Below are 22,666 nucleotides of genomic sequence, written 5' to 3'. Positions count from 1 at the left end.
TGATAGTGTGGAGAGAAAAGGAAGAGAATGAATTGTATTGCTGCTGGGATTGTGTACATAGAGACAAAGGATGGTTGTGGTAATAAAAAGCACTTTATTATATATTGTAGAGACTGGCCAAGAACAAGAAAAGGTTGATAATAACTATTTAAACAAACATCCACATTGCTGTTCCCAAAATAAAATGAGTGGAAAAATTAAAAAGAGGCTGATTTAGTTTCTGATGTGTCTTAGAATGTAGTTTTCTTTATTTATTTACTTTTTTAAATCTATATATATCTATATATTTTTAATTGCACGAGTTGTTGCAGTAAGTTACTTAAATGTTAGACTAGGTAAAGTCCTGTCGCTTAAATTGTCAAGATCAAGATCAAAATGCAGTCTAAGATTAAAATCAAGACTAGTACCCGTTGCAGATGAAACAAACAGGCAAACCTATAGGTAGACAGCAGAATAAATAAGCAACGAGGTAAGTGGATTAGTATTATGATAACAGATTCTCACCCTCAATTTTGTATCAGGCAAGGGTAAAATTGCAGTTGAACACAATACATCCTATCTTGCTACTACTGTTCTTTTTCCCAAATAACCTTGAGGACGTCGTGGGAAAGTGGGGTTTTAGGGTGGGGAAGCCAAATTTGGACATACATGAAGAAAAGTAAGGATGAAAAGCCATATTTTAAAAACGGGAGAGATTTCTGTCTTAACTTTATCTAACTAGGTGTTAAGGACACTAACATTTAACATTACCTAATCGGGGAGCGTGGGATGCCATTTGGGAAGTAAGAAAGAGGTACAAAATATCAAAGGCACAATTTATGATTGTTGGAAGATAAAATAAAGTTGAAGGAGTGGTTGTGAGGAGACCAGCAGCAGGTGAACGTGAAATGAGCTTAGCATGTGTAAAATCTTTCTTTGTTTCTCTTTGTGCAATTATTTTGATTTCTTGTTTTACAGAATAAAACTGAGCAGTGATGACATTTTGATTAGAAGGAATAATCCAAGTTACAGTTGAAGATGGGATCTCTAAACCTGTATATTCTGAAGCGACGGATAAGGAAATGGTGGAAATATCTCGTAGTCCTTATCTTTCTCCTTGCTGTGTATTTTGGAGGTAAGTGCTCTAATTTGGAAAATCACAATAAGCACTGTTCAAAAGCATACAGTGTTTCAATGCATGTTTGAACAGACAAATGCTGTTGAGGATGAGGTTCTAGAATCATTTAGTATATGACATTTACATTATGCTAGTTTAGGCATTTATTTATCATGTATAATTTACAGGCTTCTTCCACATCACTGGAAATATAAGTACCACACCTCCTTCAGAGCACTCCAGGAACACCATGAAGGAGGTCTTTGCTTTACGAAGACAGGTAAGTTGTCAAGATATTTTTACCTGTGATATAATTATGATGTGACCTTGAAATAAAAGACTTGTTGATTGGCATGGAGAAAGCTGGAAGATTTGTGATCCTTTTCTTAGATAGGGACTCTGAAGTTGTTTGCTTCTGAGCCATTTTCATAAAGGATTCAAAGGATGTTTCTTTTCAGCCACTTTCATGATTTTTACTTAAAGGTTATGCACTAGGACTTAGTATAGGGTTACCATACGTCCGGATTTTTCCGGACATATCCGGGAAAACGGAATTCAAGATTGGAAAAACGGAATTCAAGATTATCAGCCATATGCAAAGTTAAATAAGTTGAGTTTCTTTTAATTAATTTACATGTTTTCCAATATCATATCAGGACCATAATCAGGTGTTAGTGAAGGTGTCCGGAATTTTGATAGTTCATATATGGCAACCCTAACTTTGTAGTGCTTATGATATACTATGGATTGTAGGAGAGTACATCTTTATTGAGTGGCACAGAACTCACTAGACCACTGTAGTGAATGAATTAATGGTCACTATTGAGTTCAGAGGTAAAGGGGTTCAGGTGTATTGCTGAAAAAAATGTCTGGTCACCCACTCTGTGTGTAATGTTATTTGATATTTTCTAATTATAGAGTTTAGTTTCCACCAGAACCAATGGGGCTGAGAGTGTAAATGATGTGTGTGAGAGTGTGATGCTTTGCCTGGTCCATCTTGTGTTGGATTGCTGGCATGTTATATGGATGAATAGATAAATTTTAGTTTATTATGGTCACCATTCATGTACCTTTTTTCTTCACCCCATGACCCAAGCAGTAGATAGACAACCTAGGTACTTTTAAAATCTCTGCACTTTAAACATGTTGTTAAAAAGAATACATACATGAAATACTTCCTTTGTAAGATAAGTCAACCTCTTGTTCTGTCTGCAGATTAGGTTGCTGAAGTCTGTCCTCAAGCAGTATTCAATACCTGAGAAAGAATATTCAGATGTTTTGTTGCCAGTCATATATGTCATCACCCCTACATATACACGTCCACAGCAGAAGGCTGAACTCACAAGGTACAAGCATGAACAATATATGAAAGTGTCACTATAAAACATTATTTCAATTCTGTACTTTATTTTCTTTGACTCCAATTAAGCTATATTTTCCACTGTGGTATGTCTTAATTAACTTTGTGAAAATGCTGAGCTGTCACTGTCAAGCTGTGGTTGTAGCCCATGAGAGATATTCATTAGGTGGGTGTCAGACATTATCTCACATAATCCGCTGTGAGCCAGCCTTTGGATATGAGGCTTGTTTTAAAAGAAATTATACTTTAAATCAAGTATTTCAAAGACATTATGAGGGCTGGTGAATAAGTAGGAGGTATTAATGTGGAAAGTAAAAAGAACAAGTACAAGGTGGATGGAAGGGGCTAAAGAAGCAGTTTCAAGAGAAAAGGAATATATGAATATGCATAAGATTAACAAAAAATCTGAAAGCATAGTATTTTGGAATATGTCTTAACTTGATATGACAAAAAAAAAAAGATCAAAATATTAGAAAACGGACATTTCAGTGTGTCTCTAAGAGTATGTGATGAGGGTAAGAATACTTTGTTATATGTAGACTTAATGTCTAGCTTGTATTTTTCATAACAAACTAGAAATATTTTTCTTCCAATAAGCAGATTGAAGTCGGTGTTTCTTCATGTGCCAGCATTGCACTGGATTGTTGTAGAAGATGCACCCAAGAAATCTCAGATGGTATCCAACTTCCTGGAGTCGTCAGGACTGACTCATACACATTTGCATCAGTCAACACCTCAAGAATGGAAGCTTAAAGATTCCGTGAGTGCTTTCAGGGAATGTGGTTCATGTTAATGAATATTTTGTGTGAACATATTATTATTTGAAACTGAAATGCAGAGGCACAGCAGTGAAGCCACTTTGCTGTGTTTACTCTTCATAGTGTGCATTTTGGGATATACAGGGCTCCCATATTCAGACTAGAAATTAGTAAAATTAGTCAAAAAGACTAAAATACCACTTCCCTTGTTGAGAGGATACCACTTCCCTTGTTGAGACGGTGGAAACTACTGAGTTCCTTACAGCCGTTATGGATCATCCAAGTTACTGTCAACTCCAGCAAATGAGTACACACACTATTTTTACCAATAATATGTGTGTTCATTTATTGGTGTTGATAGTGGCATAGATAGTCCCAGTAGTTGTAAGGAGCTCAGTCACTTCCCTCTCACCAAGAATTTTCAAGTTTTTCTATTGGTTTTACTTACTTGCATTTTTTTTTAGTGTGTCTGAAGATAACTGCAGCAATTTAACTTTAAAATTTTCAGGATCCAAAGTGGCGGAAGCCCCGCGGAGTGCTGCAAAGAAATGCTGGCATCAGGTGGCTCAGGAGCAAGTTTGCACATGATGCCAATCCTCGAGGAGTGGTTTACTTTGCAGATGATGACAACACTTACAGTGTGGAGCTTTTCCATGAGGTAAGATGCTGTTAGTTAAAGAAAATTCTTTACAAAACCTTTTGCTGGAATTTGATCTATATTAAAGTAAACTTCATTTTTCACAATTATGTTTTAATCTCCTGCATTACAGTTTTATTTTATTTTTTATCTTTTCCAGCTTCCCATATGGTGTGGATCTTAAAAACTTTCAGGAAAATATTTATTTCTGATATCAGTTGTGGGTCTGTTAGAGAGAGAGTTCATGTTTCATGACAAAACATTGTGAGTAACAAAATAATTGTACTGTTTTTTCCAGATGCGAGACACACACAAAGTTTCAGTGTGGCCTGTAGCACTGGTGGGTGGGGTGCTGGTGGAGCGGCCATTGGTAGGATCCAATGGCCAGGTCTCGAGCTGGTTGGCTGGGTGGAAGGCTGACCGACCCTTTGCCATGGATATGGCTGGCTTTGCAGTGAACTTGTCTCTTCTGCTAAATAAGTCTGGTGTTGAGTTCTCCATTGATGCTCCTATTGGATTTCAAGAATCAGTGTTCCTAGAAAAACTCATTACTCAAGAAGAACTGGAACCTAAAGCTGATCTGTGCACAAAAGTAAGTTTCTGATACATCAAAATTTCTTTGTGCTATTTTAGTATTTACAGTGTGTACAAAATGTATAGACTTTGTGGCCTTTGTGGCCTTTAAATTATTGAGTATATGAGGATCACATGAGAATACTGATGGTTGACATTGTACTACACCAAGTCATTAGGTCTCTTGGAACAGATCAAGTGACTGACACCTACATTAGTACTGGCACAGATAAAAGGAGAGGTGATATGTATGTTGTTTACATTTTTTTTTTTTTTTTTTTATTTAAATTTGCACAAAAGAAAAAAGAGGATTTACTCAGATTGTCATTTTTTTTCCTTTTCTTTTTAAAGTACTCAAGTTTTCACATATGAACACCATGTAAATCTTTAATTTCTTTTGACACAAGCATTTTTTCCTCCTCAGGTGTATGTTTGGCACACCAGAACAGAACAACCAGACCTGAAGCAAGAGATAAGGTTGAACAAGGTAGGGAAACATACAGATGAGGGAATAGAATTATGAAACAATAGTCTTACAGTTATTATATAACTGTTACTGACTGCTTTAGACTTTATTTATTTCAGAGAGAATATTAATTCTAATATATATATATATATATATATATATATATATATATATATATATATATATATATATATATATATATATATATATATATATATATATATGTATATATACACACACACAAAAAATATTACCCATTTTCTTGTAATCTGTGATAGAGGACTCACTTGTCACTCACATCAAATACTCATTCATCTTTCACGGTTGGATTGGATCATCATTGATGTTTTCTTTGTTTTTAATTATTATACAACAGAATCATGCATACATAAGTCACTGTAATGTGTGTTATCTTTGTTGAAACTGGATCAAAGAATGACAAGTGTTAGAAGGAAGCCTGAAACAAGAGAAAAATATTTTCATTGTTTCCTTGTATTCCTGTTATTTCTCAATTAATTTTAAAAAACATTTAATCCATTCATATATAAGATAAGAGTGTTTTATGAACTAATTTGTGATCACTGAACTCTCATTTGCATATGTGTTGGCTTCCTGAATTACTTGAGTGATAAAATGAGTGTTCTGTGATCAAAATAAGAATGACCTCTGATCTGACAATGATTTACATCATTGACCTCACATTTGTGTATCAGATGAAGCTTCCAAAGAGCTTGACATCTCAACCATCAGATTTGAAGTTATGATGGCAAAATTTATACTCTCCATCATTAAGTCTATGGGAAATTAGCTATCATAAATATTTAATCAATAGTTGAAAATTTTAGTTGGTGTGAAATTTATATTTACTCATCTTTGCCCAGATTCTTTCCTTGCCTTCAGAATTTCAAGATCAGGGACTTGTGAACTAGGCACTTCATCCTTCATATATCCCTATAAAAAGAAATCAAAGGAGGAGGATATGTATTTGGTGGATGTGGTTGTCAAGATCATCAGTTTGGGAAGGTTCACATTCTCTTCAAGAAGTAAAGGACAACTAAAACCCAGTGTAATGGTGGACATTTTATTGGAAAACAACCCAAACTTGAAACTGCATATTGAGCTCCAACATGTACAGATAAAGGTTTGCTTAAGTTGAAGCTTCAGCTCAGCAAACTAATAGATTGGGAGAGATCAGCCAACACTGGCTACAACATTTACCTGACATTAACTCCTTGGATTTCCTTTTATTGGTATGATTAAAAAAACAAAGAGCACAGTTTAGCAGTTCATGATCTTAGAACCATGACAGCAAGGATAATAGTAGATATTCTCCAAGAAATGAATGGGGCACATTTTCTCAAGTGATGGAAAAATTGAGATAAGATATAATCTGTATAAAATTTCATGTTTATTTCTACAATTTGTTTTATGTAATAAATGTTTGTAATCAGGGAAGACTTTATGCTTACTCCATTTATCTATTTAACTGGATTCAGTAATTAACTTGATGACCTTTATCAAGACAAAAGACAGGTAGCAGTGAAAGTCAACAGTTACAGTAATTATTAGGTTAAATCAATCTTACAGCTTCCATTTCAACTTCTTTAGAGCTCAAGTTTTTTTCACAACAAATATACATCCTTTGTCTTTATATCACACTCCCACTTGCTTTTTGCCATAATATATGGCATTAAAGTTATGTTGTCAGCTAACTGTAATAGAAACAAGACTATTATGGATACCAGGAGTTTGCTGCTCAGTGGCAGATGCTCTACTCAAGTAGTAATTCTCCTGTATCTTTGGTTTAAAAAATCATAACATTTTGTCTATATTTTCCTACATAAATTTACTTTTTTTGGATTGTCACTTATATACTGTATATACTGTGTTTGTGCACATGTGTGTATGTGTAAACACAGTGCTTGACAAAAAGATGTGGTGCCGTGGTTAAAGCAATGAGACTCTGGCAAATTTTGTTCATTATATTTTTGAGGAAATGCAAAATGAAGTTGCAGTGCCTGCAAGACATTATCAGGGTGCCACTACTTTTTGTTGAGCAATATATATATATATATATATATATATATATATATATATATATATATATATATATATATATATATATATATATATATATATATATATATATTCCACATAATCTCATGAACTTTGTTTCATAACAATAGATAATTTTTTTTGTTCAAAATGCATACACTTGAATAACACTTCTATCTATAATTAGTCAATAGTACAAAGGAACCTGTATAATGAACTTTTCATAAGTCCAAGAATCTAAACATTACAATTTGGATCTACACTTTTTGGCCCCATCTGAATACATCCTTAGTCAAAAGTAGAATAATGGCATTAATTTCTACTGTGTTGTGTTTTGTTTTTTCTCAATCATAAGTCCTCCAATCTCCTTATCAGGTTCTGTGCACTGACTGTCAGCAGATCAGAGAATCTAATATTGAAGAAAAAACATTAAACCTAATGGAAAAGGCTGAGGGGCATTGATAGACTCTAAGTGTGACTATACCATGTCTAATCCAGCCAGTCATCCACAATGTAAGCTTCATGTTAATGTGAAATGCAGACGTCACAACATTTCATGTACACAAATATAAATTATAGGCATATTCAGTATATAATAATCCACATGAGAGAAAAATAAACTATTCCAGATTGTTCCATGTATGCTAAAAGTACATATTCCAGTAACAATTGATTGTGGCACCATCCAACTACATAGAATGTCTAAAACAGAATGTTAGTTGTTCCAGTTTCATGTTATCTTTTTATTTATTTATTTATTTTTTTTTTATTCATGTGTGTCATTTTCACCTCTTGTACATCTGTATTGATATACTAAATAGGTAAATCAATATGGATACAAATAACAAATACTGATGAGTTCTCTACCAGGTAGTGATTAATTGAACTTTGCTTTGCTTTTCTTCTCACCATTTCTGGTAAGTCATGATGTAATGGATATACTAATGGCAATTGCATGTGGTGAATGCACATTGTTAAACAGTTTATTGCCTCATCTCTCGACCAACATCAGAAGTAAATATTTCAGGAAGTTATGTTATATTACTTGTTTTAGTGTTGATCTATAAAGTATCCCAGTGCACTTGACAAGTTTTCTATTCATAAACAGCAAAAGATATTTTATTATGGACTGAGTCTGTTCTTGGTGAAATGCAAAGCTTGCTGAGATGGGAAAAAGTAAACAAAACACCATATCAGTGCATTAAAATGATGCATAAAATGCAAAATCAGATATCATATGTTTTTTTTTTGCTACTGGATCCACAACATGAATTGTACTATTTACAGTAGCTACCCAAATATTCAAGCAAGTAAAGCAATTCAGAAATATATGGGTAAATGAGAGAAGGATAGTACATACCAACATATCTGCTAAGGCAATTAAATTTATACAGAATGAAAAGTGGAATGGATGTGGAATGTATCCCAATGTTCACCCATAGAATGAAACCATTCTTTGTATGCAGACTGCAGTTATGTTGAATTGTTAAATAAAAAAATAAATAAATAATAAAATAAAATAGAAACAAAAATTAAGTTAATGTAATGTAAAAATGTGTAGCCAAAAAAGAAAAGGTAAATAGATGTAAAACACTCATGTCATCAATGAAACTCCAGATTTGGAGGAAAAATCCAGTTTCCCAGGTGACAATAAATCAATGCAATGTATTACCAGTAAACATTAACTCAAGGAAAATATAATCATTGGATTTTAAGAAAAAGGGACATAACAAACTTGACTATCCTGTAGAAATACAAATCATTGCACACACACACACACACACACACACCACACTGTAACTCAGTGGAGATCATCTTTGCATTCACATTTGCATCAAAATATGAAACTATGTAAGCTTCAGCTGTGAAAACTGATGTTTCTCAGTGGAGGGTTCTAGAAGTTGTCCAAAAGCATCTGAAAAGAATTGAGAATTATGTTAAAAGGAACCAGGTCATTATTATTTATACAGTACAACTGAATATCAAATTCATGAAGATCACACCTACATATCATGAAGAAAATACCATACACATAATAGTCACATTATTTTGAAAAGATAAGAATGATCTTCCACTGAGATCATATACCTATAATCAGCCATCCCGATAAACCACGTATTAGTTGTTCTAAAAATAAGATTACATCATGCATAAGTGAAAATTACTGAAGATTAACCCCTACTCCAGCTGGAATAAACAACACTCGCATTTTGCATCTGTGTAATACTTAAAACTACTGCTAATGTTTCTTCAGTTCATTTGTTTTACCAAGTTATTTGCCAAAATACTAGACAACTACTTTAAACACTTTGTCAAACATACAAAATAATCCAATAGATTTATAGTTAATAGTGTATAGTACCAGGTATGTTAATTTATGTTGTTGACAAAGGACTAAATTACAGAATCACATTTACCTTTATTGTTTTATAATGCATCTGGGCACTGATCAGGACAAGGTGACAAGAATCGACCTATTCTTCTTTGAAGATTCAAAGGCAAATCTGCTTCAGGCTTTTTCATCTTCCATTCATCTGAGCCATCACAACAGTCACACACTCCATCATTCACCCATCCTGAAGGGATAGACTCTGGAAAAGACTTTGTATGTTTTAAACAAGTGAACCTGCCATTTGCACAAGCATTTGTTCTTGGTTCATCTGATCCATCTTCTGGGCAGTCACAGTAATTGTCGTTGAGTTTTAGAACTGAAATTATTTTTCCTGATTTCTCACATCGAAATGTAAGTTTTGATTCCTGGTTTCCCTTGACTTCCTCCACATTCTGAATGTCATTTTGTGCATCTTTTTTCTTCCCTGCAGCTTCTTTCTTCCCTTCAGCACCACTGTTTCCCTTATCATTTCCTTCAGCTGCAACTTCAGCCTTATCATGCATTTCGTTCACCTTCCTGGGTCTCAAATCTTTAGGATGCTTTTTCAACATGAGCTCTTGGTGCCTCCATCTCGCTGCCTGTTGTGTTCCGTCATCGTGCTTTTGAGGTTTACTAGACTCGGTGAGTTCAGCAACGAATATAAACTGGTAGACTATGTACAGCACTGTGGCCATTACTAGTGCACCTATCACCGTTTGTCTTCTGAGAGGGAGGGATAACAACACTCGGCTGAAATTCATTCTGGCTGCACGGTGATGTCTTTTAATTTCTTAATGGTACGGATTTGTTGATGAAACCTCATGATACTGTACACTGTCCGACTCGATACCGCACCACCTGCCGACAGCTGTTTTTGTTTACATTAGCATCAGCAGGGTCAAATAATATGACAGGTGAGGAAACCTTCATAAAGGAAACATTTGGAAAACTTCAGTTATCTACATAATTTTCCAGTTACTTCATAATATTAGTTTTAGTGGCCTCTGATGATATTTACAACAACAATTTGGTCAAGAGTCAGTTACTCATTTGGTATCTCAGATGAAATATTGTAATGACAAGCTTGAAAAGTGCGAATATTTTTCTTAATTAATTTGATGACCCTCAAAATGATTAAAATCACCAGCAAAAGAGAAGATCGATTGTTGTTTGGGTGTCCATGGATTTGGGGGAAAGAAAGACATAATGGGCAGATAAATACTGTTATTTGTTTCGTTTATTATCATTTACTCTTGAGATTGTATAGACTATGCAGTAAATCGCTGGAAGGATGAAACACTTGTATATTATAAATATTGACGTATAGGAGTTTGACTCGCCTCATGCATTATTTGACCCTGACTTCAGCATCACATAATAATAAATTAAATATGCCACCATAAAGACTCATCTTTACGTGTATTATGATGTATAATAACCATTAGTTATTTGATCGTATTAACGTCTGTTAAACTTAGTGCTATAATGTACAAAATCTGGAAATGTACGTATGAATGAAGCAAGGGGGAAGGCTTCGAGACGCGCGGTCAGCTGGACGTGGTGGTGTTGAGGCGTGCCGAGTGGACTACATATTTCACGTGGATAGATACCTTCCCTTTGCCTTATATCGGTGCTGACACCACTCATGACTTGTGTGTTGACACCCTTACACTGGTCCCCATCATATATTGTACAACAGACTGCTCACTAGGTAGGAACTAAGGGAAAGTTTTCTTATGCTTTATTGTCAGCCTCGAGTCGCCGACGAAGATTGTTTTAGGATAATGGAGAGTATTTATACACACCTTACTACTGACAGACACTCCATAGGGAAGAATACATTTAGCCTATGCCTCAATTTCCCCACCCCCATCACGTAAAATTGAGGAGTGTCAGGTGGTCAATACGAAGTTACAATTAACTTTTTAAGGTTTCCCTAAATTTACCCTGTTGCAAAATGAAAAGTAGAATTGAATTTTCAGACACAGCTCATATTGCTTCTTTTACTTTCTGGCTTGAAAACCTGGAGGGGAGGGGAGACAAAAATTAATCATACTCAGATATCTTCCTGAGGATGGTAGCCCTCCCCAGCAGCCTCATGTTTGCCAGAAGGGCTGCATTGTTTCACCCCAACACTCATGCAGTCCTTTGGTGTTGTCACACTCAAACACTGCAATGGGGTAGATTGACACAGACAGACTGAAGGGAACTTGGTACAGGCTAGGGAGTGGTGACAGCAACTGTGACACCACCATACCTTTAAGTAATTTAGATAAAATTAATGGAATAAAGGATAAACCTTACCAGTAGTGGCTCCTTATGCATCCTATTGCTGCCCCTCTCCAGGACAAGTAAGCCTGGGGACCTAGTGGGAAAGTGGGGGTTTTAGGGTGGTGGAGGTCAAAAAAGCCCAAATTTGGGAAACCTCAAAAGTTTAAGAAGAAAAAAAAATTACGTTTAGGGAAAATCCCTAAAAAATAGGTAATCAACAGGGAATATTCATCCCCCCCATACCCCCTGCTAGAACTATCCTAACCTCTTGAAGTCACTAACATTGCAAATTGTGGGGGCTCTGCCCCCGTATTTCTCCCTACGCTATCTTAAGTGGTAAAATTGCAGTTTAACACACTATCACCTTTTTCTTCTCTATCCCCCAACAAACCCCGAACCTAAGTTTACCGAAGGGGCTTTGCCGACCCCACCCCCAAAGGGTACCAGCCTAATCTAAGCCAACTGGGGGCTTTGCCCCGCTGGCTTCCCCCCTTTAAGGACACTAACCTAACCTAACTTTAGCAGACCTAACCTAACCTATGTGTTTCAGACATATCACTTGTGAAAACAACTCAGGTACGTGATGTCAACACGAGCATTAAGGAAACTGCAGGGGAGGCGCCAAGACCTAGACCTTCCAAACAGCTGTCTTGGTGATGATGAGGAAGAACAGGATGAGGAGGAGGAAGACCAAGATGGGCAGCTTGCCAAAGAAACACTCTTACTTCCCTCAAAGGGCCCCAACAGGTTTGATTTGGTAAGCAGCTTGTAACTCTGTAATTATATTTACTTTTGGAAGGAACACTTATTTCAGTTTCAGGTTTTGTAAACTATATTTCTGAGAATTCCTCCTCCTCCTCCTCCTCCTCCTCCTCCTCCTCCTCCTCCTCCTATAATGGATTCAATTGATCAAAAAGGAACACTTTATCTAGTACTCTAGCACTTTTTTAAAGCAGGAAGATGATCAAGGCTTGTTCAGCTCTCCAATAGCTCTCCATTTTGGTTCAGGATAATGAGGATGCATGTAATGATGCCCTCATACCATTATCAGTCAAAACAGCTGATGTAGAACTGATTAGATAAATAATTTTCTTAACCTCTCCATGTCATTATAGATTATAGACATTATAGATGGGAATTTAGATGACTGTTCTTCATTCCAGTTAGTACAAGGGTCCCCATCTGAGTCTGAGGTAAAAGAGGATGATGACATCAGTGACAACAGTGATTTCCGAGAGGATGGCCATCGGGATGGAGCTTCACCCCAGCCACCTGTTGGTTCTGGAGCCAAACGGAAACGTAAGAAAAAGAAGAAGCGGGGAAGAGTGAGAATTCCAGCAAGTAGTGAAGATCCAACTGATGTACGTATGTTTATAGCATATCTCTTTTCTTTCTAAGGTGCCAAATTGTTTATGTCTGTTTTATGTGCCATTTTCTCTGCCTATCTGTTTTCTCTTTTATTATTTAATGAAGATCATAGCTGGACAGTTATTTTGATTATGGATGGTAGTACAATTTGAGGATATCCAGTTTACGTGAAAAGTGTATATTTACTCAAAGCAAAAGCTGATAAAGTGTAATATAAAACAGAATTAGTGATAAACATACATCTAAATTTTGAGTCAACAGGAAAGGAGCTAGTCATTCTACTAAGGCTGGCTAACTTCCACATCATGAAAGTCCTATTATATGTTATGGACCACAGATATCAAAATTTGGCCGTATCTTACCCATTCTTAACTTATTGGCTCTTTTGTGTTTCACGTGTAGAATGACAAAGATGACATAGACAACATTATAGAAGAAGTAAATGCCATCACCAGTGGAGCTCCCCAACAAGCCACCGTTGAGAAGACACCAAGTTAGTTAACTGTGGTTGTGTTGAAGTGATTTTGCTGTCCTAACCTGTCAAGACATAAGGTGCTTAGGATTTCAGTAATAAATGATAGTGTGACTCAATTTTTTTTCTAGATAATCCTTTCCTTTCAGTGATGCCTTATTTCTTTGGAGTAGTGACCTGTGCAGCATTTAATGAGGTTATGATTATGAAAACTGGGACATGCTTATACAAATGTTTGAGCTTCATAAAACTGTGATTTTTGGTTCTAATATTGATTATGTACCATACACAAATTATCTTTGAATCATGCTTTCAGATGATAAAGTAAAGAAAAATCTTCTCATCGTAGAACACAAGCACCTCAATCCACAGAATGAAATGAAGAGAATATTTGGGTCAAGGGTTGTGCAAGCAAATGAAAACAAGTAAGTGCTGGGCAGACACCATGTATTTTCTTAGTGACTTTTAAGAATATTATTGATTTATATGTATACCAGGCTAAAATAAGCATATACACACACACAGTTTGAACCACAAGATATCTCTCCATCCATATTTATGTCATAACATTGAAATTTAACACCTATATAGTAACCAGTAATTTAGATTCACCATCTAAGAAGTAAGAGTTGATGCTAACCATTATTATGATCAAAATAAAAGATTATTTGTAGACTCACTGTGGAAGACAACCGAGAAATTTGACAATAACGATATAACACAAATGTACTCTTTCCTCTTCCCTTATCACAGTCGACGGAGGGGCAGGACTGGCAAGTCAGGTCGGTCTACCTGGATTGTTCCAGAATTGATAAGCTGGACCCGTCACCCCCGGCCCGGCATCTCCATGGTGGTGGTGGAGACAACACCAGGGTATCAAGTGTTTAAGTATGTGCACAGCCAGACATACCAGCAGTGCCAGTTCAGATTTCTAGATGCAGTCGAGTCCCTTAACCCTGAGAACATCATGGTTAGTAAGAACATTCTGTGCTTTTGGGTATATACATAATATACATAGTATAATTGTGTATATGATTGTGTCTCAGTGGCAAAGTATTACTGTATTTTTCTGAGTGTATTTGGTAAGAAACCTAGTAAATGTTAATCTTTCCTTATCTTATAGGTTATGGAAATAAGTAATCTATGCATAGGAAATAAGACAGATTGAGTTCTGTAAACACAATTAATAAATCATCACACTCGCTAGTAGCTGTATCACTTTTGATGATATGTCCAAACTATCTTCTCTTTTTATTTTCCTAAATATTTTTGTCTTCTTCCAGATGCTGCTAAACCAAGAACCTTTCCATGTGGACACGCTTCTTCAAGTATCAGAAATCTTCCGTCTTGGAGATGACTCTGCCATGGCAGCACAGTTGATAGAACGAGCTTTATTCATCCTTGAATCTGCCAGTCACCCTCTCTTTAACATTACCACAGGCAGCTGCAGATTACTGTATCAACAACAGGAGAACCGGTGAGTTAAGTTTAGAATTTGGACATTGTGTTAAACAGTTTTACCTGACCTCATCACCACACCTTCCCTTCAGTGCCTTCTCTTTACTTATCCATTCCTACAATGGCCGGAAGTCAGTGTAATCACACCCACCTTGAGTCATGATGCTCAGTCATCATTAGTATTTACTTAGGGAGACCTTGTTACTTCACTTCCCTCCACCTCCATTTCTGATGGCTTCTCTAACCAAACCTTACTTCATCTATCCTTCCCATTCCAAACAGCTCTTGGCACAAATACCCAGCTGCTCCAGCATTGGTCTCATCCACTTGGGATTGTTTCTTACAGACACAACCCTTTGGTAGACCAATACGGTTAAAACTTTGAACATGAACAAGTCTGAACATAAATTTTTTCTGAATCCAAGTGGCATAAAAATATATTTTTTAATTCTGAACACGAATTTTCCTTCAAAGACAAATCTGCCACCTCGGCATGGTTTGTGCTTGAGCTGCCCTGTCAACTGCCTCTTGCTGTCTCCTGCATTGTCTTATCAGCAGTGTTTCCTAAATTTGGGGATTTTGAAGCACTGCTAGGGACATGGGGACATTCACTGCCAATCTGGGGATTTTCATGTTTCTGAAAAGTATTAATATGCTGCTAATACATATGCTACTTCATGTGTAATGTCATTTATTCTGTACAATATGAAAGCTCAGTGCTAGGGATAGGAAATGTATTTTGGGGGCACTGGTGATATATCATTCTTCATGTAATTGTAATCTCTTTATACAGGCATGCATTTTTTTTTTTTTACTTCATTTTTAGCCTAATAGATGTGAATAATGCTGTCTGGATTATATCATAATTTACTGAAACATTTTCCCATCAAGTTAATTGGTAGCAAACTTGAAAATAATGTAAATTGTATTCTCCATTACAGAAGCCTATTTATTGCCCTCTTCCGGCACATCCTTAACGTGGGGCAGAAAGGTTGCTACCGCACAGCACTGGAGCTCTGCAAGCTATTACTCAACCTCTCACCAGATGATGATCCCTTGGCTGTGTCTCTCATGATGGACTTCTATGCTCTGCGGGCCCAAGAGTACAGTTGGCTGGTGATGCTGTATGACACCTACGAACCCACCAAGAACCTTTCCATGGTTAGCATCTCACTATTAATGTAACGGAGGGGTATCTATATATATAGTAGCTTTCAGTGGTTTAAATACTGTTGCATCTTATGCACAAAGAAAAAGATAAGTCTGAAGAATTAATAAGGAGGAGATTCATGAATGTTAGACTCAATATTTTTAATTTAATACTTTTTGTTTACTCAAAGTGTGGCATATACCATTGCCAAGGATTTGTTGCAAACACACAAACACACACACTCTGATGTACTTAGGAATGCTCACAAGAAAATATTTTACTAATAAGAATAAGGTGTATGCTAATACTGTTTAGGATGATGACCCTTTGTAAAACAGGATACAATATTGAAGTTTTTGAGAGAGAGAGAGAGAGAGAGAGACTAAAGTGTGTGAATATAAGATATTTATTATAGGTGATAGAAGATACTTTTGCTGTGGTCACTCCTGTAAGGAAATTCCAAGGAAGAATAACATAAGTAGTACTCAGGTAGACAGACAATCCATAACATTTGCATCTTACATTGGTGGTTAGTATATTAAGATGATAATGATGTTGCTGTCTCCTTTCCCCAACAGCTTCCCAACTTCAGCTTCTCTGTCCCACTTGCACTGTACCACCTGAGCAATGGCAGTGGCCAGTCCAATAGCCGAGACAAGAGGGAGTCCAGCAGGGCAGCAGCTCTGGTGTGTAGTAATGGTAGTGAAAGAAAGTACATTAAATAAGGCTTTTATTCTATTACTTGTTTAATTATTTGTTGTATGTGCATTTTATATCAAGTGTGACAGGCATGGTGAGATCCTATTTCATAATAAATGTATGTACCCACACTACCAATGGCATGTATTTTACAAATTAGCCCTTTCCAAAATTTTAAGGAACCATCTTTACATGAATAGAGTGCCTCCAGTACTTTTCTAAAACTACTACATATTGAAAAATGGCATTTAATATGATACTATGGTATCATATTTTTCTGTTTATTAATTTTATAATGGTGACATTTCAGGCAGAAGAGCTGGGTAGCACTGAGGCAATGAGAGAGCGGGCAGATGCCATGCTGCAGCGAGCTCTCATCACATTTCCAGGTTTACTTATGCCTCTTCTGGATAAGTGCAGCATTCAACCTGATCCAGTTGTTGCTAGCCATGCTTTCTTTGGCCCCAAAGCACAAACAAAGTGAGTTTATATTTTTCTATTATTGTTAAAAGAATAAGGTAAGCTGAAATCTTGCCAGGTAAAAATGTACAACTTCCAGCATGCACTTTATGATGCACCAATATGAAACAGACAAGGAAGAAATACAAAAATGTTAAGTAAATTAAAGGAGAGAGAAATAATAGAAAATAGACACATTTTGCTCACCTCTATTGAGAAAAAAATTTAAATTGTCAGTAATTTTTTAAAATACACCGCCTTGTATAGTTATCAACTCATTCCTTTCCATTGGCTACGAGTCATGACTGTCAAATGCCTAAAGTATCATCTGTTCTGTTATTTCTCTTATGGTGTGGGCACAGCTGAACTTTATTTTCCAGCGAAATATGATCTTGAATCTATTGAGTATGGACAATTCCTCATCACCATTGGCCTGTGGTTCCATTGATCCCTCACATCACACACAATTCTTTTGGTTCATTTACTCTTCTGTTGATACCACTTTCCTTACATGTGATAAAAGTAAAATTTTGAAAAGATAAATTCCCTTTTCTCCTTTCAATATTTCACCACTTTCATCTGAAGTATACATGGAAATTGAGAGTTGCATACCAGAAAATGCTGGGAAGAAGTGCATTAGAGGAATAGTCAGAGGCAACAAAAGGAAATACATAAACTATAATAAAAGGGTGATGGGAATGTAAGTACGTAGATGTAACATACTAGGCAAGTAATCTACCAATTTGTTATTACAGCCAAAGCAAAGGTCTAAGCCAGTTAGTCAACCTATATGTGGGTCGCTGTTTTCACGTTTGGAAGGAAGCTGGTGTAATGCATTGGCTAGAAGGTAAGAAAGAATTGTGATGCAGATATGTCAAGATTTTTGTAATTCAAATATCTTAGTAAATCTATATAGACAGATAATATACTTAAATTCTTATAAGATTTTGATAATTCTGATTTTTGCAAACTCATAAAGTGCCATAATATTTAAATAATATGTCATTGCTGCCTGTTGTATATATTATAATTATTACAAATTTTCTATTTAATGTGACAGTTGTAACATATACATGAATGGTATGACTCAATTCTAATAGCTGTTGTGAGACAGCTCTAATGTACAGTGTAGGCTAATGCAATGTAATGAATTTGCTATCTAGTGCAGTAAGTAAGTGTAATTGCTTTATTTTTAAAGTACCCAGATGTAGTGTAATGATCCTGATAAAATTCATTGTTTTATGCCAGACATCGTCAAGAAGACTCTTTCTGAGGTTGACAAGAACAATCCCTTGGTGAAGGAAGGGGAGGAGATGAGGAAAGTCCGCTATCAAGGAACCCCCATGGCTATCTACCGACATATTCTTATGTCTGAAATACGAACAGCAACAGCAGCCTTACCACCGGTCAGTAGGTGGCGGTGTTCATTTGAGAAAAAGAAAACTACCAATAACTGTTGGCATGATGAAGTAATGCAGACCATCCTGAGTTGAAAATAGTTTTCACTCAGTTTTTTCACAATTTCATTTGACTATATTCCAGCTTAAAACATAACTGATTGTGATACTGAGGCTTGTTTGCCTGTTACAGTAATCCATCCTTAATATTCGTTTGTTTCAGAATATAAGGGTTGTTATTTATGAGGGCAGCTTGCTGATGTTGGTGTCATTCATCTTCTAGTTTTTCATCTGTTAGGTGTGAGGTGAAGGGTTGAAATGTATATTATATATTTACTTCCTGTTAGAATTATGAGTAGCTGGTAACAGCAGACAGTGCCACATAAATTAAATGTTAAAATATAAAGCCATGGTTTAAGGTATTTTATAATTTAGCATGCAATTGGAATTCACAGATCATGAGTTTGTTAAACTTAAAGGCTTTCTGTATGTTGTTGAAATCAAGACCAACCAAAATTTGGTAAGGACATAATTTATGTTGTAGAAAACACCAACTGGTGGCCAACCTGCTTTACAAAATTCATTGTCACGAAATGGTGGTGTGTATTTGTGCTATTGCTGTTGCTGATTGTACTTCCTCCTCACCACAGGATGAAGAATCATATGCATGCCTTGTGACAAAAATATTACAAATTAAGCATAAAAAAAGTGTAGATTAGCTCACATTTTCACTTCAACATAGTAGCATTTTCTTTCTTTCCCAGGCCTTGGCTAACACTCCAGTGATGAGTTATGATCCATTGCCGCCACCTGATACCACCTGCGGATACACTCGTCCCAAGTCTACCACCCAGCAGCCCACCGACTCATCCAACATCCTGACCACCTTCTTCCGTTCACTTCTCCCTAACTATAATCCTGATGACGATGCCAACCATGCAAGGTATGTCTGAAATATATATTGTATGTATTTATGTACATGGGTTGACCATCAGGACTTCGGCATCTTTGGTTCTAGAGATGTACCAAATTAGTTGTTTTTCCTGGATTAACCCAATTTTACCCCTTGATATCTCAAATGCAGCTCCCAGTATATGTAAAATGATTTAAATAGTGTGTCTGGTGTGCTGAAGAATGTTTTCAAATACAATGAAGCAGCTACTGTACTAAATGTAAATTAAACACAAGTATCGTGAAATTGGAAACATCAAACAAGCCTGACAAACTCAGTGACATATTCTGCTGCTCCTTCCTCATTTGGTGATCACTTTCAACAAACTTTATACATTGAAACACCATAATGCTTCTTGAATCTCTGCAACCACCCTACAGTATATTTGAAGTGATGCTATAAACCAAGTTCTCTATAGCGTATTCCATCATCATCATCATGCCAGGTATGTCTGCACCATCACTCCTTTACTGTCAAAACCTTAAAAACACACAGTATATGCTTTGATCCTCTCTTCTCACTACAGTGCATGTGTGCTAAGGTGTCTTTTGGGAGAAATTTTGACACAGGAGCAAATTCACACAATAACTGTATCATGCAATTATCGTAGCATCATCAACAGCTGCACACAGTGAACTAATCACACAACCATGGCATGTTTAAAATAGAATATAGTTAGTTGAAAGTATGGTGGACTAAATGAGGTTCCATATAGAACGATGCTAGAATATCAGTGGTCAGCCTCTGGTGTATACACAGTATATGCTGCCTCATCATGAGTTATCTCTTCATTTTCACAGGCCACTGCAGTATTACATTTCCTGTTTTCTTCTACTGATATTTCACTGATTACTGCTTTTCTGAACTTACTAATGCCTTGTTATTGGTTTTCTATCACTCTGCCTTTTGATATTTCAGTTAATCCTCATTGAACTTATGATTTACAGCTTTCTCCATAACTAAACTGATCAGTTGGATATATTTGTACGGAATGAATTTAGTAGGGAAATGGATAATTTTTTATGCATGTATTTACTCAGCGTAGCATTGTTTTTAATTAGGTACATTATGAGAAACAGTACAGTAAAATCCCTCTCATCCGGCATTCAAGTATCTGGCAGCTTCAAGTATCCGGCACATTTTTCCCCGAGCCTTAAAATCAATGAAAAATCAATGTGTAATCATAAAATCGATTAAAATTCCCGCGCGAGGCATACTTTGTCCCCTCGCCACCAAAGCGCACTGCTTCGCACCATCCGCGGCCCACTGCACTGCGTTTACTCAGTGACTCAGTCCTGCGTGTGCACTGTTTATCGCATGACACCATCATCATGCCTAAAGTTGTAGAAAAGAGGAAGCGTGTTGTGCTTACACTTAAGCAGCTGATCAGATCAGCTGATCTTTGTTATGGTAAGATGCGTGAGTGTAGGGTGGTGATTGTGGACATAATTTCACTTCTATTCAAGTATCCGGCGTGTTGGCAGTCCTGTTGATGCCGGATAAGAGGGATTTTACTGTATCATGTTTTTTTCAGGGAGCAGCAGGAAGGGGCTGAGGGTGGTGGAGATGGGGAGGGCCATGGAGTGGGAGACTTACGAGCTTCAGTCAACTCCCTCTTGGATGCCATGAGGGATCTGTTATCCAACCTTCACCTCCCTGAGCCACCAGGCAATGAGGCCGACATGTCTGGAGATGACGAGGAACACGAGTGGGACTGATGGATTTCAGTTGCATAAAAATTACTTAAAACATTTAGTATGGATTATTTTCATAATTGTTTTAATGTTATTTATCTGACATTACTCGTAATTTTGTGCCCATTTTTATGTTTCTATTAGTTTTAATCAATGCTCCAGGGTGCAATAATGATGATAATGAATTATTTATGGACATTTAGAAGTATTATTAAAGTAGATTTAGAGGCTTCATTTCACATTAAAATTTTCATCACAAAAGTCTCTCGCTTCATGAACTTTTCTGTTCTGATAGACAGTTATTGTTATTAAGATGTCTGCTTCCAGCATTCACTTGGACATCATTGCTGCAGCACACCATATCTGCACATTTCATCACAAATATGCACACACACACAGTGAAGTGAATTAAGTACTGTGAGTGTATGCAGAGAAACACTTATTTCTAGATTTCCTTAAGCTACCTAACCTGTATGCTCAAATTTGTGCTGCAGATCAAGAAGTTTCTGATAAAGTCAAAGCACTAGATAATTGATTATCTAACTTCATTTTTTATACTAAAGTGTGGACTGTAGCTAGAAATAAATGGCTGAATAGATAGGTAAATCACTCACTATTTGATAATATGCAGAAATTGATCTTTCCTGGGATATTTTAAAGCTTTCATTTTATGAAGGAATGCATTTTCACTAAGCACATGTACAGGTTTCAAATATACAAGTATGTGTAATAATCAGATTGATTTTCCTATTCCATATTGCCTTCAGTTTTTTATTTCAGTGATGAAAGTTTGAATAACTGTTTCTATATTAAAGAATAAAGTCATAATGCCCAGAAACACATCCCTCAGTTTTGCCTCAAATCTTGAATTGTAATAAACTCCCACAAAAAGAAATGTTTTAAGTTATGACTAATGTTCAGAAAGACATCTATGCATTAATAAATTGATGGAGACACAATCAACACAACTTGTAAACAATTGAGTGAAAGGCTACTTGTCTCATCATTGCCAACTTAAATTGCTTTCCTTTATTTCCTCATACTCTAATGTGATATTGTTTTCCTTGTTATCTCTTGCCACTCAATTCATGGTTGCTGTTCAGAACTTTCTAACATTCTTGATTTCGCTTTTTGTTACCATACTGCTGAAGATTTACACCTCACGATTAGCACTGCTTTGTCCATCAGCAAAGCAAGTATTAGCCAGCACCTGGTATTCCTCTAAGTGTTCTATATTTATCAATTTATCTTTTTGGGTATATTAAGGTGGCCTACAAGACCATCTCTTTCCACCAGGAGCCGACAAAGATAAAAATGTGCAAGCGTGTGTAGTGCTGTGTGGGCCACCCTGCGTTCCAGTTTTGAGGATAATTTGATGTATGAATGTGACTACATGGAGTTCCTATTTTCATTTGGTATTTGGAAACCAT

General features: G+C 36.3%; 2 protein-coding genes and 1 long non-coding RNA gene across 6 annotated transcripts; 2 read left to right on the top strand and 1 right to left on the bottom strand.

Moving 5' to 3' along the window:
* Positions 1–295: 295 nt before the first annotated feature.
* Positions 296–6,345, top strand: LOC135111223 (galactosylgalactosylxylosylprotein 3-beta-glucuronosyltransferase 2-like). Its single transcript, XM_064024357.1, has 8 exons — positions 296–469; positions 958–1,114; positions 1,285–1,376; positions 2,312–2,442; positions 3,057–3,216; positions 3,723–3,872; positions 4,150–4,443; positions 4,849–6,345. Exons 2-8 carry the CDS (start codon positions 1,018–1,020, stop codon positions 4,945–4,947), a joined length of 1,023 nt encoding a protein of 340 aa, XP_063880427.1. The 5' UTR covers positions 296–469; positions 958–1,017; the 3' UTR covers positions 4,948–6,345.
* LOC135111224 (uncharacterized) lies at positions 5,958–10,674 on the bottom strand. The gene is made up of 2 exons (XR_010273630.1): positions 9,363–10,674; positions 5,958–8,860 (listed from the first exon to the last, which is right to left on the bottom strand). It is a non-coding gene; the product is annotated as an uncharacterized LOC135111224 (long non-coding RNA).
* Positions 10,675–10,815: 141 nt separating this feature from the next.
* LOC135111219 (ribosome quality control complex subunit TCF25-like) lies at positions 10,816–21,966 on the top strand. Of its 4 annotated transcripts, none has more exons than XM_064024339.1 (14): positions 10,816–10,946; positions 12,164–12,344; positions 12,751–12,948; positions 13,358–13,448; positions 13,744–13,852; positions 14,181–14,397; positions 14,711–14,904; positions 15,827–16,046; positions 16,614–16,721; positions 17,045–17,214; positions 17,949–18,040; positions 18,442–18,599; positions 19,355–19,533; positions 21,077–21,966. In XM_064024339.1, exons 1-14 carry the CDS (start codon positions 10,831–10,833, stop codon positions 21,258–21,260), a joined length of 2,217 nt encoding a protein of 738 aa, XP_063880409.1. In that variant the 5' UTR covers positions 10,816–10,830; the 3' UTR covers positions 21,261–21,966. The 4 variants fall into 4 exon arrangements, with proteins under 4 accessions (XP_063880409.1, XP_063880411.1, XP_063880410.1 ...); XM_064024341.1 differs by having other exon boundaries at positions 10,841–11,027; XM_064024340.1 differs by having other exon boundaries at positions 10,841–11,027; positions 12,138–12,344.
* The last annotated feature ends 700 nt before the right edge of the window (positions 21,967–22,666 follow it).

This window comes from Scylla paramamosain, chromosome 21 (genome assembly GCF_035594125.1).
Source record: "Scylla paramamosain isolate STU-SP2022 chromosome 21, ASM3559412v1, whole genome shotgun sequence".
NCBI classification, from domain to species: Eukaryota; Metazoa; Arthropoda; class Malacostraca; order Decapoda; family Portunidae; genus Scylla; species Scylla paramamosain.
The sequence above is the reverse complement of the archived record's forward strand: the minus strand, read 5'-3'. Positions and strand labels throughout refer to the sequence as shown.

Coding starts and splice junctions, on each gene's coding strand:
- LOC135111219 (XM_064024339.1), top strand. CDS start 10,831: ATGAAGCAAGGGGGAAGGCTTCGAGACGCGCGGTCAGCTGGACGTGGT. Junction 18,041..18,441: donor TGTAATGCATTGGCTAGAAG/GTAAGAAAGAAT, acceptor GTTTTATGCCAG/ACATCGTCAAGAAGACTCTT. Junction 18,600..19,354: donor CAACAGCAGCCTTACCACCG/GTCAGTAGGTGG, acceptor TTTCTTTCCCAG/GCCTTGGCTAACACTCCAGT.
- LOC135111223 (XM_064024357.1), top strand. CDS start 1,018: ATGGGATCTCTAAACCTGTATATTCTGAAGCGACGGATAAGGAAATGG. Junction 1,115..1,284: donor CCTTGCTGTGTATTTTGGAG/GTAAGTGCTCTA, acceptor TATAATTTACAG/GCTTCTTCCACATCACTGGA. Junction 1,377..2,311: donor TCTTTGCTTTACGAAGACAG/GTAAGTTGTCAA, acceptor TTCTGTCTGCAG/ATTAGGTTGCTGAAGTCTGT.